The sequence below is a fragment of the Centropristis striata genome, chromosome 5 (genome assembly GCF_030273125.1).
Source record: "Centropristis striata isolate RG_2023a ecotype Rhode Island chromosome 5, C.striata_1.0, whole genome shotgun sequence".
In the NCBI taxonomy this organism is placed as follows: Eukaryota; Metazoa; Chordata; class Actinopteri; order Perciformes; family Serranidae; genus Centropristis; species Centropristis striata.
The window spans coordinates 19,056,765-19,072,918 of record NC_081521.1 but is presented as its reverse complement, the minus strand read 5'-3'; the positions used below and the strand labels follow the sequence as shown (position 1 = coordinate 19,072,918).

Below are 16,154 nucleotides of genomic sequence, written 5' to 3'. Positions count from 1 at the left end.
GCGGTTTGGTCTCATAACTTTGACCCTTTCACACTATATTTTCACTTAATTACAGTTTATTTGAACGTTTTGTTCAGTAAAATGTCTTGTTCAGTGTTTCGTTGGACTAACAGACACTCCAAGGAGTCGCTGCTCAGTTTTCTGAGGTAAGAAAGATACATTTTGTTTTTGTTTTTTTGCTAGCCAAAATTAACATCCCAGTTAATGCTCCAGTTAATGCTAACATGAATTAGCAGCGGCTTCTCTCAGTCGGGTTGCCGGTGTAGAGAGGCTGTAGTCAGTGTCGTCAGATCCCTCGCGCTCCGCCACAGTCCAATTATGGTCTGCTCCGCGTATCGGAAACATGATGGCGACGCAAGATGGCGACGAGTGTAACGCTGAACTCGAGGCTTCTAACGGGCAGCCCACAAACCAATGGGTGACGTCACGGTGACTACGTCCATTATTTATATACAGTCTATGCTTGGCCCACATATTTTTAGAGCGGTTCCAAAAAAACAAAACAAGCAAAAGCACCAGGGTTATATTTGAACCGCACCCAACAGCTTTTGGTGTGAAAGCATCCTGAGGATACATTACTCATCAGAACTGATGTCATGAAAAATAATTTAGAATACACCAAATAATAAGCCACGAGCCAAAATGCAGAATAGTGAGCAGAAACGTGTATCCTGTGTAAGAATCCTGATCACTGATTATCCACCAGTGATGGTGTGAGGTCTCACCTTGAGCTCCTGGAGCTGGTCGGGTTCATAGAGCTGGCTGGAAACAGCCTGAGCCAGAAAGGCATCTAGCTCATGTCTCTGGAGGATCCTCCCTCCAGGCCACTGCATCATATACCTGAGAGACAGAAAACAAAGCTAACTTTAGAGCAGGAACAGAGAGCTGCAGTGTTCTGATGTCTACAGTTAACTGACAGGATTAGAGCTCCACATCACAAGGCTCTCGTGTGTAAGACTGTTTGTTCCCAGTGAAATGAGGTGATTTTCAATACTACACACACATATTCTCACATGTCAACAGAAGTCATGCTGTAATAATCAGTGCAAGATTAAAATATGTCCATCACATCACTCATGATGACAGGAGAGCAGAACAGATTGGATTAAAATTTCTGCAGTGAGGCTACAAAATGTACTGCAAGAGAGCTGCAGGAAGCCTCAGTCTGGATCAACAACACGCCTTATATTGTGATTTAATGTCAATGCACTGAACTCTATTTTCATATATGTCACAGTAGAAGTAACACAGGTGTAAACAAGACAGTTGATGACTGTTAATTAAATTCAGCAGCTTCCATTTCAGGGTCCGAGTAGAACTGTCACAATAACCATTTATGTTATACTAAAAACCTGGATTAATCTGGTTAGCTGTCTATTTTCTATTGCTACATGGCAAACAAGGTACCAGTAGCTGCAGTAGATTCTCAGAAAACCAACAAGACCCAGCATTCGTGATATGCACGCTCTTAAGGCTGTGCAATTGGGCAATTTGTTGAAAGGGGTGTGTTAAAAAAATAGTAGTGTCTACCGTTGACTTTACAAACTTTGCAAACTTTTTTGTTTCTAGGATTTAGCAATCCTGTGAATCACTAAACTAATATTTAGTTGTATGACCACAGTTTTTTATAACTGCTTCACATCTGTGTCGCATGGAGTCAACCAACTTGTGGCAACTTTCAGCTGTTATTCCACTCCAAGATTCTCTAACAACATTCCACAATTCATTTACATTTCTTGGTTTTGCTTCAGAAACAGCATTTTTGATGTCACCCCACAAATTGTCAATTGGATTAAGGTCCACTCCATAACATCAATGTTGTTGGTTTGGAACCAAGATTTTGCTGGTTTACTAGTGTGTTTGGGGTCATTGTCTTGTTGAAACACCCATTTCAAGGGCATGTCCTCTTCAGCATAAGGCAACATGACCTCTTCAAGTATTTTGACATATGCAAACTGATCCATGATCCCTGGTATGTGATAAATAGGCCCAACACCATAGTAGGAGAAACATGCCCATATCATGATGCTGCACCACCATGCTTCACTGTCTTCACTGTGTACTCTGGCTTGAATTCAGAGTTTGGGGCTCGTCTCACAAACTGTCTGCGGCCCTTGGACCCGAAAAAAACAATTTTGCTCTCATCAGTCCACAAAATGTTCCTCCATTTCTCTTTAGACCAGTTGATGTGTTCTTTGGCAGATTGTAACCTCTTCTGCACATGCCTTTTTTTTAACAGAGGGACTTTGCGGGGGATTCTTGTAAATAGATTAGCTTCACACAGACGTCTTCTAACTGTCACAGCACTTCCAGGTAACTCCAGTCTGTCTTTGATCATCCTGGAGCTGATCATTGGCTGAGCCTTTGCCATTCTGCTTATTCTTCCATCCATTTTGATGGTTGTCTTACGTTTTCTGCCACGTGTCTCTGGTTTTTCTCTCCATTTTAAAGCATTGGAGATCATTTTAGCTGAACAGCCTATAATTGTTTGCACCTCTTTATAAGTTTTCCCCTCTCCAATCAACGTTTTAATCAAAGTACTTCTGAACAATGTCTTGAACGACCCATTTTCCTCTTTCAAAGAGAAATGCATGTTCAACAAGTGCTGGCTTCATCCTTAAATAGGGGCCACCTGATTCACACCTGTTTTTTCACAAAATTGATGACCTCATTGATTGAATGCAACACTGCTATTTCTTTTGAACACACCCCTTTCAACTAATTGCCCAATTGCACAGCCTTAAGAGCTGCATATCATGAATACTGGGTCTTGTTGGTTTTCTGAGAATCTACTGCACCTACTGGTACCTTGTTTGCCATGTAGCAATAAAAAATTATACTAAAAACCTGGATTAATCTGGTTAGTCACATTGGACTGCTATTATTTTGAACACTACTGTATATTGTTACAGAAATTATTGCGATGAACAATATTGTAATTTTAAGATAATTTCATGCCTCTAAAATAAAGATAATTATAATTGATATTGATTATAACATCAAACTGTGATAGTTGCTTATATTGCATAGACAATTTAATATTTCTATAATAATATATAAATATAAAAAAAGGGGTAGGCATAAATATATGTTTACTTCTGCCTACTTGTTTTCGAAGATTAAATATTTAAGTTTAAGCGCCTGGAGAATTAGTTTAATGAGACTGACGTCAAGGTTTCATACAGGCTTTCCATTTTTTGTTCTTTATTTTGTTCATTATATCACTGCACTTAGTTGCAAGGTTTTTTTCTTTGTTTTGGTTTTAAACATGTCCCAAAAAAATCTATCTATCGTTAAAACCTGCTGGAAATCAAACCCTCATGAAAAACACAACAGGCCAGCATCATATGATAAGTCCATATTGTACTTATGGTTTAGACTTAGGTCCTGGTGTTGTGCATGCTGGATCACTGTCACAGCTGACAGGGAAACTTGAATAGAGCGCCATTGTTAATGTCCTACTTTATACCTGTGCTTCGGCACTCACAAATCTGCGATCGAGTCGTTTGTGTGAATTGTTTAAAGATGTATTGCAGACACATGTAGGCAAATATTTAGGAGGCTAATTATCTGGACCTGTCAAGAAGCTACAGCCAATGAGAGAGCAAGACAAGGGCTAAGTGAAACGTGAGCGTAATGCATCTGTTGTATCTGCAACACAGGACAGATTCTTTTGTTGCCCCTAGAGGAAACAGGCTATAAATAGTAAAGACGTGTTGAAGCAGCCTTTTTATGTTTACACCTTTGCCAACAACATCATCAACAAGCATGACTTGATCCATTCTTTTACACATTCACTTTGTGTTATTGCTGTTAAAGTGCAATAACACTGAAATCACTGAAAAACTTGAATTTGTTTCCTGTGTCCCTTGCAGAGTCTAAACAGTACAATGATGAACAGTTTTCTGTACATTAACAAACAGACTAACAAATCCTTAATGGTGAACATGTATCCACCAGCCTTAAACCTACTCTAATCAACACCAAAATGTTGTCATAGCACATTGGAAACAGGCCGCTACTGAAAACAAGAGAATTACCGAGTTAACCAGAGAAACTCACACAATTACTTTCTGCTAAAAACCAACATATAGCTCAACATGGCGTAATTGTAACATAATTGCACATTCAATGTAAATTTTGCTGTGCATCGTACCGAGAAAATGTGCAACTATAAGAGATTTAATTAGGTAGCAGTAGTTATTTTTATTTCCTTGATGAATTGATTGAATGGTCTAAAAAAATGTCAGAAAATAAAGTGCCAATTAATGTTTCCCAGGAAACAGTCTAAAACGAAAAGAGAAAATTGAACAAGCAATTTTCTGGTGCCTTTGTTTGAAAGATGACTCAAGAGATTAGTCAATTATCAGAATAGTTGCCTGTCAATTGTTCAACCACTTGTTTAAAATTGACTAATCTGGAAAAGAACAAGCACAAACTCAGTGTTTGCCTCTCTCACTGAGGTGCTCCTGCAAAGTTCACACTGTATTACAAAAAAAACACAGTTTCACTAGCTAGACGAGTCGGCAACCTATACTATCAAAAGAGCCATTGTTGGCCAGAAAAACAGAAAAAACGTCGGAATGGAGCCACAAACCTTATTTTGGGCTTTACAATGAAGATAAAACATCCTACTATGTCTAAATTAGCCAACAAACATTACAAATAGGTCATAATGAGAGTTTATTAATATGATTTTGTCAGAATGCAGCAAGGACCCAAGTGCAAATGAGAGAGTGGACACCAAGAAATATCTCACGAGATTTGGAATTGAAAGGGAAACACAAAATAAGATATTGTTGGCAAAATTTAGAGGTTATGTCACCGAAGCCGACTTTTTCGACGCTATGATGCACATTTTAGTTAAATTTTTTTTTAATGCTGTATATTAGCTACACATTACTACAATTGGGCCTACACCAATGATGAATGAAAATAAAAGGAATACATTTGTTTCACTTTTTCATTCATTTCATATAATTTCTTTGTCACAGCCACAGGGAGCCACTGTAAATGGCCTGAAGAGCCTCATGTGGCTCCGGAGCTGCGGGTTTCCTACCCCTGAGCTAGACTGAAGCACAGGCAGCAGTGGTGCAGAGCAGTGTCTTACCTGAGCACGCAGCACATGAGCAGCAGATGCTGTGGGACTTGTGCTGGGTTGAGGAGGGCTGGGCAGTCGGAGCGTAGGCAGGCCAGGAAGGCCCTGGTTCTTCTGGAGCGGTCCTCACTGGCACGACCCAACCACAGCCGCCGCAGGTTGGGGCAGGTCCACTCCCGGAAACACAGGGCCGGGACCAGCTCCGGAGTCAGGGCCGACTTGGCTTTACCGCTGCTCCACTCTTTGACGATCACCGGAGGAACTGCACCGCAGAGGAAAGAGGAGGGTGTTAAAAATATGCAGTATAGGGTTAAAAAATAACTAATATTATTTCTCTTTATATTCCCACATTTATTTATTTATATCTCCACATTATTTATTCTATATTATAATATATTTTGATTCTTTAATTTGTTCCACTTTACATCTATTCATCAATATCTCATTATTATTTATTCTATACTAATATATACTGTAATTCCTTAAATTCGTTTCTTTTTTATATTTCCACATTATTTTTTATTTTATCTGTACATTTATATCTCCACATTATTTATCGGCGTTTCCCCTAGAATTTTTTTCAGCAGCGGTGCTGCTGTGTCCGTGGCCATGAGCAGTGTTGCCAACTCCTCAGTAAGGACTAAGGAAAGTAGCTATTGGCTTTCCAAAAAAAAAAATTCTCCTTATTCTTCATTTGTTCCTCTTTATATTTCCACATTTATTTGTTTTATTTATTTATTTATATCTCCACATTAGTCATTTACTTATTCTATACAAATATATATTCTAATTTTTTGTTCTTTATATTTCCACATTAATTTGTTTTCTCGTTCGTTCATTCATTCATCAATTTAATTTAATTATATATACATACATTTATTCCTATATGTACTCTCATTCTTTTATTTGTTGCTTTTTATTTCCCACATTGAATTTATGTTATTTCTTTATTCCATACTAATATATAATCTAATCATTGGATTTGTTACACATTTATTTTTTTATTTCCTTATAATTGCCACAATGTTTATACTGTACTAATATTTGCCCCAATTTTTTTGTTCCTCTTTATATTTCCACATTTATCTATATATATTCATTTTCATTTTATTGATTTATTATGTATACATACATTACCTATTCCAATATATACTCTCATTCTTTTGTTTATATTTTCCACAGTTATTTTCTTATTATTTTGCAGATTTATTCTTTTTTCATGGCTCTCTTATGACTCAATATATTTCAGAGCTCAGGTAGGCAGTAGTAAAAGTCCAGCCTGATTTCCAAGTTTCATCCACCCCCAGCAAAGAAAGAAAAAAATCTATATAGTTACATTTACTTCTATATTGTAGATATGTGTCAGTCTTTAACCTTTGGCTGGATTCCCACAAACACACCTAAGAATACAGTCTATGAACTCCTCCATATTGCTCTCATCCATCGACTGGGCTCCGTCCCGGGACCTACCTTCTAGAGGAGCCCTCTTGCGGAGAGCGAGCCTCTCCAGGCGGCGGTGTGTTTCAGCCAGACTGAAGAGGACGCCGTAGGCATACTGTCTGGCAGCACGGAACAGCAGAGAGGCAGGAGGCAGCTCAGAGTTACACTCATCCTCTATACACACTGGCATCTTCATCTCTCCCTGAGGGGCGCGGCGGGCAGAGGGAGAAGTGAGGACAGAGAGATTACAGGCAGGCTCTGAAGAGGTTGATGCATTACCCACATCGCCATTTTTATAACCCTTGTTTAACAAGACTGGTTTATTCAGGAGTACACGCTCGCAGAGACAAAAGCAAACACGACATGAAAGACATCTATATATATATATATATATATATATATAAGGAAAACCGTTTACCTTGGTCAATATGTGGTAAATCTGGGGGTACATCAGTCCTCTTCGGTGTCTGTGCTCAGCTACACGAAGAACCTCAGCACTGACCTTAAGTAAAAAAAACAGGTGTAAATTGTGGTTTTCATCACAAAACTTTCATTTATATCAACTCACAAAAAAACAACTAAAATATGATTTTACATGCAATTGCATACAAGCATATGGATAGGTTTGCGAATATTTGTTTTGTGAGTTATTTTGTAGTCATGTGCACATTCCTATGTGCAATTGTATATAAGCATAATGATAGATATGTGAATATTTGATCTTTTATTTATTTTTGTAATCCTGTGCACATCCCTACGTGCAATTGCATATATATACCTATACTTTTCTTCAAAATGAAATCAAAATATATATTTTTTTAAATAAAAAAAATAGATTTTACCATTTTACTTCTGAGCTCTTCCAGATATTCCAATGAAAAACAATCCATTTCTTTTTAATACAAAGAAAAAAAATAGACCTTGCCACATTACAAGTGCAAATGTTTTTTATGGGTTAACTTAAAGAGCCTGTGATGAGCTTTCAATTATGAAGTTAGACCATTCCCAAGATGGGTTCTATCAGTTTCCTTATCAAAACAAAACAGGGCGATTGTCAAAATAGGAGCGTATATTAGGGGCGATGATATGCATGGATGCAGTTGGATCGTTACACACCTACAAACTACAACTGTCTTAATTTGTTTGAATATATATGTATATATTTGCACCTGAGGCAGAGGGGGCGTGGTTATGTCCATGTGACTCCGCGTCGCCATAGACAGCAGTGACGGAATGTGTGACGAGCTCCCGTTGCCTTGTGAGCCGTCTCCAGAGGCCGAGCCCGCCCGTCCAGCGGGATCCTCCCACCGAGAGGGCTTGTCCGTCAAATGGCTGAGAGAAAGAGTTTAAGGGACGTTTAGTCGCCCTGGCATCCACCATGTGTGTTTATACAATATCACAGTTTCTGCAGAGAAAGCGTTTTCTCTAACACACTCGACGTTTTGTGTTTATGGCTTTTTTTCAAGCAGGTCAAACAGTGGAGAGGAGCTCATGTGGCTCAGGTTTGACGTCCTCATGGAGCCATCTTTTTCATAAACCTTCTATGCATCACTTTTGTACTGCATTTGCATTGGGAATTTATTATTATTTATTATTATTATTATATTATTCTGTGCACAAAATATCTTTTGCACACCTGGGCCAACCAAATGCCAAGACCATCAACATTTATGTCACGTCACTTCAAGAATACAACACAAATTGAGCAATATAAAAAATAAGAATTAGAAATATGAATAGAATTTGAATATTGAACAGAAAAATTTCCAAAAATTACACCATTTATCATAGTCCCAAACTGTAAAAAAAAAAAAAAAATGTCCAACTTATTTTCAATTTTCAGACAAATCATGTGTGCCTATTGTTTCCATCAGGGATAAATAACCAAATCTAAGCTTAAAATATTGATATTACATCAAAAGAACTTTCTCATACATGTATCATACTGTTTTCACAAAAATAAAGAGTTTGCACAAGCCTGATCCTGTAACATAAACCACAAAAATTGCAGACAAAATTGTCAAGGAGGCTCCTGTAGTTAATACGAAGTCAATGGAGTGTGATGATTCTATTACACACCTTGGAATTAAAATTAAACTCAATGAATACATATATATAATATATACAATTAAAACAAACGCTACCATTTCCTAGAATTGTAATGGATTTGAAAGATAATCCGAATAAACCAAATCCAGATTCCCACATCTTCAAGTGCTTTTTAGAAGTCAACTACCAAACTTTCAATCAGCGCTTTCTCTATTTTCATTTTGGGCATTCCTGTTGTGAAATGTAAGCTGCCATCATACCATAAAAGCTGAGCTCTACTTGTAATAAGTAAAAACATCTGTTATGTAAAGAGCTTTGCTCCACCCAAAATGACAAAATCCCTTTTTCACTTAAATTAGGGAGCTAAAAAGCGTAATAAAATTTTCTGTGTCTTACTTTGTGTTGCTGTCGTTGGGTTCATCTCCATCTGATGACGATGAAGGAGACGGAGAGGGAACAGACTGAGTGGCGGTGTGATGATTGGGTACTCGATTTCCCCCCTGAGTGGAATCATATGGAGCCGACCAATCAGAGAAGCCCATCTTGCCCGTCAGCGAATCGTTGCAGTCTTGGGACGGTGGCGGCGCGTTCTGGAACAGAGGGGTGGAGCCAGGTCCATACGGAGCATTTTGATAGGGTGGCTTTAACCCCGGAACCTGCGGAGGAGGGAACTGAGTGGACAGAGAGCAGAGGAGACATAGGAAAGGAGACAGAGGAGAGGAGACAGAGGAGAGGAGAGGAAACAAGAGAGGAGAGGAGAGAGGAGAGGAGAGGAGAGGAGAGGAGAAGAGGAGGTTTCAGGGATGTTAGCTAATAATGTCCTATTTCATTTCAAACCAGAAGCATCTAATCAAAGCTGGTGGGATGGTGACAGCACCCTCCTCCTCCCCCCTCAGAGCCAGTTTTCCCCTAAATTAGCACATGCCACAAAGGGATTTCAAAGAGCACAAGAACATAATCCACTCTGCTACGTGTAGATTCATGTGAGCAGAGAGCAAATTACACACACATCAAAAGCAGAACAAAGGATTAACAGACGAAGGAATCTACCTGATTCTTTCCAGGCTGCATAGGTCCCATGTGGCCAGGTGGTCCCCCAAAACCAAACCCAGGTACTGAGCGGGAAACAAAACAAAGATGTTGATGAACATTTTTTGTCTCTTAAATACATATTTAATGACATAATGGTGGATCTAAACTTGTTGACTACTCACGGATGAAAGAGGAGGGCCCCATGTTGGGCGAGCGAGGTTTGGAGGCAGCTGAGAAATACTCCACAGCTTTCTTGAATCGCTCCACCTTGTCCTCCATACGAGACTGGAAAGAAAGGAAACAAAGCATCATGTTGACTGTACGACATGCTGGGACGATGACTGTGAAAGTGTTGTAAAGCCCGACTGAGGGATGCACACCATCTGTTGAGAGGACTGAAGCACAGACCTGGAAGGGACTTGTAATGGAAGTGGAAATATTGGTCATTCGTCAACATGTGTTTTCCAAACTGACCTGGCGTGAACACAACTCTGAAGTGACTCAGTGTGAACACAGGTGGCATCAATAACTACAGAGTCAATACAGAAATTTGGATTTTTAAAAACAGACTTCATTTTTGGGCCAAAGTGAAATACCTGAATTTCTTAAAAGGATAAAATTGTCTCCCAGCGTCCTGCAATCAGCCAATATTCTACTTTTTTTATCCCAATAATTTAAAATTATAATTACAGTTTGATAATAAACTATTTATTAGAAACTATGCAAGTGAACTCACATCACTTCAGTGGTTCACACTGGTTGGCCATGGAAGTTCTGCTAGTTGTTCCCTGGACTTAAATCTGAATAAATAATTGAAATCCCTCTAGTAATGAATCTAGTAATGAATCTATATCTTTTATTGTGTTTTTACACATACTGGAGTATGTATAAAAACAAAGTGACAAATCGACAGACCATTAATGTTAGAAATAATCGAGTTGGCAGGTTACTTCCAAACGCCCATCCCTACAAGCTATGGTTGTGGCTAAAAATGGACTAACGTCTGTCGTTTTGTTAATACGCACATTTAGTAAGGTGAACCCAAAACACTCCGTTGCACTCGTCTAGCCATCATGTGACCACACAAAAGTGAGATACTCTTTGAAATAGAGGAAAGTGACGACATTTAAGTGTTGGATGAGCCAGTACGCAGCAGTTATTGTTAAAAATTGACCTATCAAGTCCAGTGTGGAGCAAACTATCACCACAAACGATCTCCATGTTTCATGGCGAGCCAGATGAAAGAGTCAAAGTGTCGAAAGGTTTATTAATATTTGATAAAAATGCTACTGAACTCCAACCCTACATGCTTAAACACAAAATCTACACTTTTATAATTCTGCAAATCTGTCTATTATGGGTAATAAAAACTGTTAGCACTGCAGCAGCTGTATCTCATGAACCGAAACTGCATTCATCCCATTAAACACGTGGATTTCTATGTGGTGCACCATAGAATTGGTTTAACACTGATGTGTGAGGAAGTGCAGATGCTGACTCAGGGTCTTGTGTCAACAGTGATGACCCATTTAACCATCAGCCACAGTCTGGTACATACAGTCAGAGACAGATCATGTAAATCTATTTCAACAAAAGCTACTAAGGAAAGGGTCACATGAGCTACCTGTGACTGTTTGAAGACATCTCTGGCGATGGCATCGAGGTTTCCCAGGTCTTTGATGGAGGAGACGTACTCCGAGACGGCCTTGATCACCACCTCACAGGGCGGCAGCACCAGCTGGTGGGCTCGCACCTGAAACAGCAAGAGCACAAAGGTTTCAAAGTCACATTCATCATTCACTCCACCTTTTAAATGCATTAATTTCTACTCCTGGTTAGAGTCTGCATATCTATCAAACTATCAAATAAGCATACTCATACATGGCAATGTTTATCTCTCATCACAAGTTCACTCACTGTCCTGATATTCTACACAAATATCTGTATAAGAACCCACCACCATCCACCTAACAATACAATAAGGTCCTCTGGTTGACCCTCGTCTTTCCCTAGAAACCAAAAGCACTGGACTGAAAAAATATCATCTTTAATGTGATTAAACCTCCACAGAGAAGGGGTGTATGAGCATTTTTCTTGGAAGTATTTAACATCCAGCATGGGAAATATCTTCATCTGTGTATTCAACCTCATAAATTAGCATTAGAGCCTGACTGATATGGGATTTTTGAGACTGATGGCGGCCGATACAGTAACTTTTTTGAGCTGCTGTTGCCGATGTGCTTACAGGCAGACAAAGCAGCCTGTTCATCATGGATTGTTTTTATAGCAGTGGGGTCGTCTCCACTCTCTGCTGTCACATCTCAAGTCCCCTGAATCAGTAAAAGGAGCGGTACGTCCTCATGTAGGTAACATTGACTTAAATATGCAAATTAATTAGACAATGCCGAGGCAATTCACTGAAATCCCTGCAGTTGTGGTCTTGAAATCCTTCAAAAGATGTTCTTGGGACTGACAGATCTTGTAAGCTGTCTGAATCAGTATTTCAACTAATCTAATTAGGGCCACGGGGCAATCGCACCGAGCACTATTGTTACACTGTGGATTTTTTCTTCTTCCTCTTCCGGACACAATTTCGACAAATTATTTATCAAAACGTGCAGTTTGATCGGGATCGGTGTGCTATTACTTTTCTCTACGGAATACGAATTTTTCACAACGCAAGTTGCAAAAAACTGTGCAAAATTTTGCATTGAAGTGAATGGGACGGCCAGAAAAAATGAGCAAAAAAGAACAATAATTGGAGATTTTCAAACAAGTCTTGGGGTGTCTTCGATGGTGGGATAAATTTGTGGAAGGAGTAGCTGATGAAAATGCGTGGCGTGAAAACTTCCGCATGCCCAAAGATGCTCTTATCGCTTTAAGTGCATACCCAATCGAATTCCACACACTTTAGCGTCACTGTATGCATGCAGATTTCCTCCCGAAAACGCTCTTCTAAACGCGGAATAAAAACTGAAGATGTGACACCACTTTTGCGTCTTCTGTTCAGATCGTCATTATGTGAACGTAGCGTAAGTGGCTAACGTTAACAAGCTAACACTAGCCGACTTAACGTTTCATTTCCTTTTAACATCATTTAACAGACTGCAACCAAAAAGCCAATCATACAGTACAACGTTTCTGTGTAGCTTTAGTTGTTGAAGGAAGGCTTATGTTATGAAGGATCAGGAAAAGGTTGTATAGGCTTTTGACCGTGTCATGTTGTGCGGTAGGCTGCCCAAACCAAAAAGTAATAAAAGTCTTATAATTACATTATATTATTTTAAACATTGACTTTTTTTTATTTGCCTTTCGTGCAGGCTAGTTTTCTTCGCAATCAGTGTTCTTATGGGCGGTCCGTTTGTGTGTTTTTTTGCAACTGACGTGTGTGCATTTTCAATGTTTTTATAAAAGTAATTGCTCTATACACACTAACTTTGTCTCCTAACAAGTTCACAGCAGATTACCGCCACCTGCTGACATGACAAGGCAATAACATAACTCTAAAACCAGTTCTGTGTTGTGTACGATGAAGTTAAAATCATATTTCTGTCGACACCAATGTCATACACGACCTCTCTACAATCAAACTGACGGGAATTTTAATCCCTTCATACCTGACCGGGCGGCGGTTAACACTTTAATAAAATACTGTGCTATTTATCATTTTCATCACAGAAGTACTCGTTGTTCTGCTGCGTTACTCAATGGCTGATCAATTAGCTGATTGGCAAGAGGCAGCACTGGAAGTTATCTGATTCTGGAAAGACATTAGAGTCAAACTAATGTACTGGCCGACTCTAATGCTTATGGTCACTCAAATTACAGGTTAATGGTCCTTTATTGATTTTGGCATTCTTCCATCAACAAACTTGATAACAGGACAGTTGGCATGTGTGCTTTATTCTGACATATAACCAAATTTAATCAGGAAGGAAATCCAGGCACTCTGAACAGTTAAGAAACAAGGAAGAAAATATTTAAAAGGCAAAAACATGTTTCGACCACAAGGTCTTTGTCAGGGCTTTATATGAGCTGTGGCCTTAGTTTAAAATATAAACAGCAGCCATGGCAAGGAGGCAATCACATGACCATGAAAATATAGTTGACATGTCTAATTTTAATGGTGAAATTAGACATACTTGGTTATACAAAGGGAAAGGGGGAGGGATTGTTTGAGTCAGGTGCTTTTGGAAAACAGGCAGGATGAAAAAACAATCAGGGGGCAACACGAACAGTTAAACAAGAAAGAAAATAATTTAAAAAACATTTATTCGGAGGGGCTAAATCATAAAAAAGCCAACATGTTTTAACCACAAGATCTTCATGGGGGCTTTAAAACAGACATATTCAGCCATGGAAAAAGTATCAGATTATCTCCCTTGTTTTTTCAATTTCTTGTTCATTGTTCAATGCCTGGTACAACTAAAGGTACATTTGTTTGTACAAATATAATGACAACAACAAAATACCTCATACGAGTTTAATTTAAGAGCTGATATCTAGCAATTTTCATGTTTTTTTTGATAATAACCAAAATCATTATCAAGGCTGGTTTTATATTTTTTTTCTGTATATATAATAGCAGCAGCCAATGGGAGGCAATCACAAGACAGGTGAAACTAACTTAAAGACAATGAAAACATTACAAAAGATTAGTGAGCGTCTGAATTGCCTTCCAAATTATTTTGTTGTCGTTCCAGTTTTTCAAGAGCACCTAACTCATTTTAAAATTTTTCTAAAGAGCAACCAGCCGCCCGTTTACCTTCTTATAACCAAATATGTTTAATTTCATCCTTAAAATTTGAATTCAAGAAAGTATTTAAACTACAGTTAAGACATGACAAGGAGCAGACCCGAAGTGCCTCCGTTTACATTTTCACAGGCAAAGTTTAGTGAGTAGTATATCAGCTAGCTTATAGTAAAAAATGACAAATATTTTAAAGAAAAAGAAAAACTGCCTCTGTTGTTGCAGGCCATAATCTGTATATCATTTAGGGTTAGATTACAGCTCAAAACTGATATATTCATATTCATGAGGATCATCGCTGCAAAGGCAAGCAGTCAAGTGGCATTTTCTCGGCAGTCCATTGTTTTCACACATAACACCACCTCCAAGTCTGTTATCACACTTACACCAAGATCACAAATAAGTTGGTATTTGTTACTTTTTGTACACAGTGACCATGAAACTTTTTTTCTGAATCACATATTAAATAGTCTAAATTACATTAGAAAATAGTGCAAAGTTCATAAATTTCACATTAAGAATGAAATGTTTGTCCCTATAAACTAGCTGAAAGGATTTTATTGTGAAACAGCAACATTCAATTTAACACAGCAAATGGAAGAGGGTCAGAAAATAGGGAGATATTCTTTTCTAAAAAAAATGTTTATATAGCTAGAAAACATGGAAAACTGGAAACAAAAGCAAGTAAAGCAGAGCGAAAGTCTGGTTCTGTTTACACTTGGAGGTAACTCAGAGTTCACGTCACTATTTGACTAATTACGATATTACGTGAGTATTAGAGCTATAAATATTCTGGTAGAGTACGCTGTGGTTTGCAGAGGATTTGGACTTATCAGACTATATATAATAGCACGGTACCTTGAGAGAAGCTAGTGGGTGTTCTGGTCCCAGCAGACTCCAGTGGAAGGCAGCCAGGTCCTCATCAGGCAGAATATGATTTCCTGCGAGACAGAAACTCTTTTCAAATGTTTGCTGCGTCAATGAACAAGGACGACAGACAAAGAGGGGTGCCAAAAATACAACTGGGGTGTGTTTTTCAGTCAGAGAAATGAGGGGTGCATGGTTGTGTGTGTGTGTGTGCGCGCTGAGATATGCGAGCGTGTGCTGCTCCTCACCCAGCAGAGCAGCGAAGCAGGGCAGGTGCTGTGTCTTCAGCCCGAGCTGCCTGGCGGCCTCAGACAACAGGTACTGGTGTGTGGTCAGGTTCTTGCCGTTCCAGCTCAGCTTGAGCGCGTGCGACGAGAAGTAGGCGGGTACGTTGCAGAGGGCAAACTCAGAATCCTGAGCAATTAGGCCTGCAAATCCAAAGTCCCTGTACAGAGACAGCACTTCCTGGTGGTGGTCCTCCAAAGTCTGTACAACCTGTAGAGGCAGAGGGGACAAACTGCTGTGTCATAAACACACAACATGGTTGAAACAGTTTCCGTCCTGCTTGGAGTAACCTGGTCTGCCATGTGTCACATTAAGTGTTTGTTATATTTTGAGAAAAAGCAGCACAGTGGTTCAGAACTGTGGATCACAGCGTCTTTTGTCAGACGTACTTCCATAGCCCTTTTAATAAAATAAATCAAACTGTCAATGACAAGGGCTGTCTGGTCATAAAATCACTGCTCAGAGGGGCAGATTACCTTTCCACCATTTCTATCAATTTAATTTAGCTATTTCAAACATTTAACCACTGTGTTTTGCGAACAATTTCATCCATCGAGTAATCCAATTATTAAACTATTATTATTATTATTAAAATTATTTTAAGCCACTTCAACCATTTATTAATTGCTGTTA

The 16,154-nt window shown here is 38.9% G+C and overlaps 1 protein-coding gene across 1 annotated transcript in view; it reads right to left on the bottom strand.

Annotated features, from left to right (window-relative positions):
* fam120c (family with sequence similarity 120 member C) overlaps window positions 1-16,154 on the bottom strand; it is a 32,903-nt gene that overhangs the window by 12,981 nt on the left and 3,768 nt on the right. The window contains exons 2-12 of the mRNA XM_059334126.1: window positions 15,485-15,731; window positions 15,228-15,310; window positions 11,244-11,372; window positions 9,802-9,904; window positions 9,638-9,702; window positions 8,984-9,258; window positions 7,708-7,870; window positions 6,957-7,040; window positions 6,569-6,740; window positions 5,111-5,360; window positions 726-840 (exon numbers count right to left, since the gene is read on the bottom strand). Of these exons, the coding sequence (XP_059190109.1) occupies window positions 726-840; window positions 5,111-5,360; window positions 6,569-6,740; window positions 6,957-7,040; window positions 7,708-7,870; window positions 8,984-9,258; window positions 9,638-9,702; window positions 9,802-9,904; window positions 11,244-11,372; window positions 15,228-15,310; window positions 15,485-15,731 (1,686 nt within the window). The remainder of the gene's footprint in view (window positions 1-725; window positions 841-5,110; window positions 5,361-6,568; window positions 6,741-6,956; window positions 7,041-7,707; window positions 7,871-8,983; window positions 9,259-9,637; window positions 9,703-9,801; window positions 9,905-11,243; window positions 11,373-15,227; window positions 15,311-15,484; window positions 15,732-16,154) is intronic.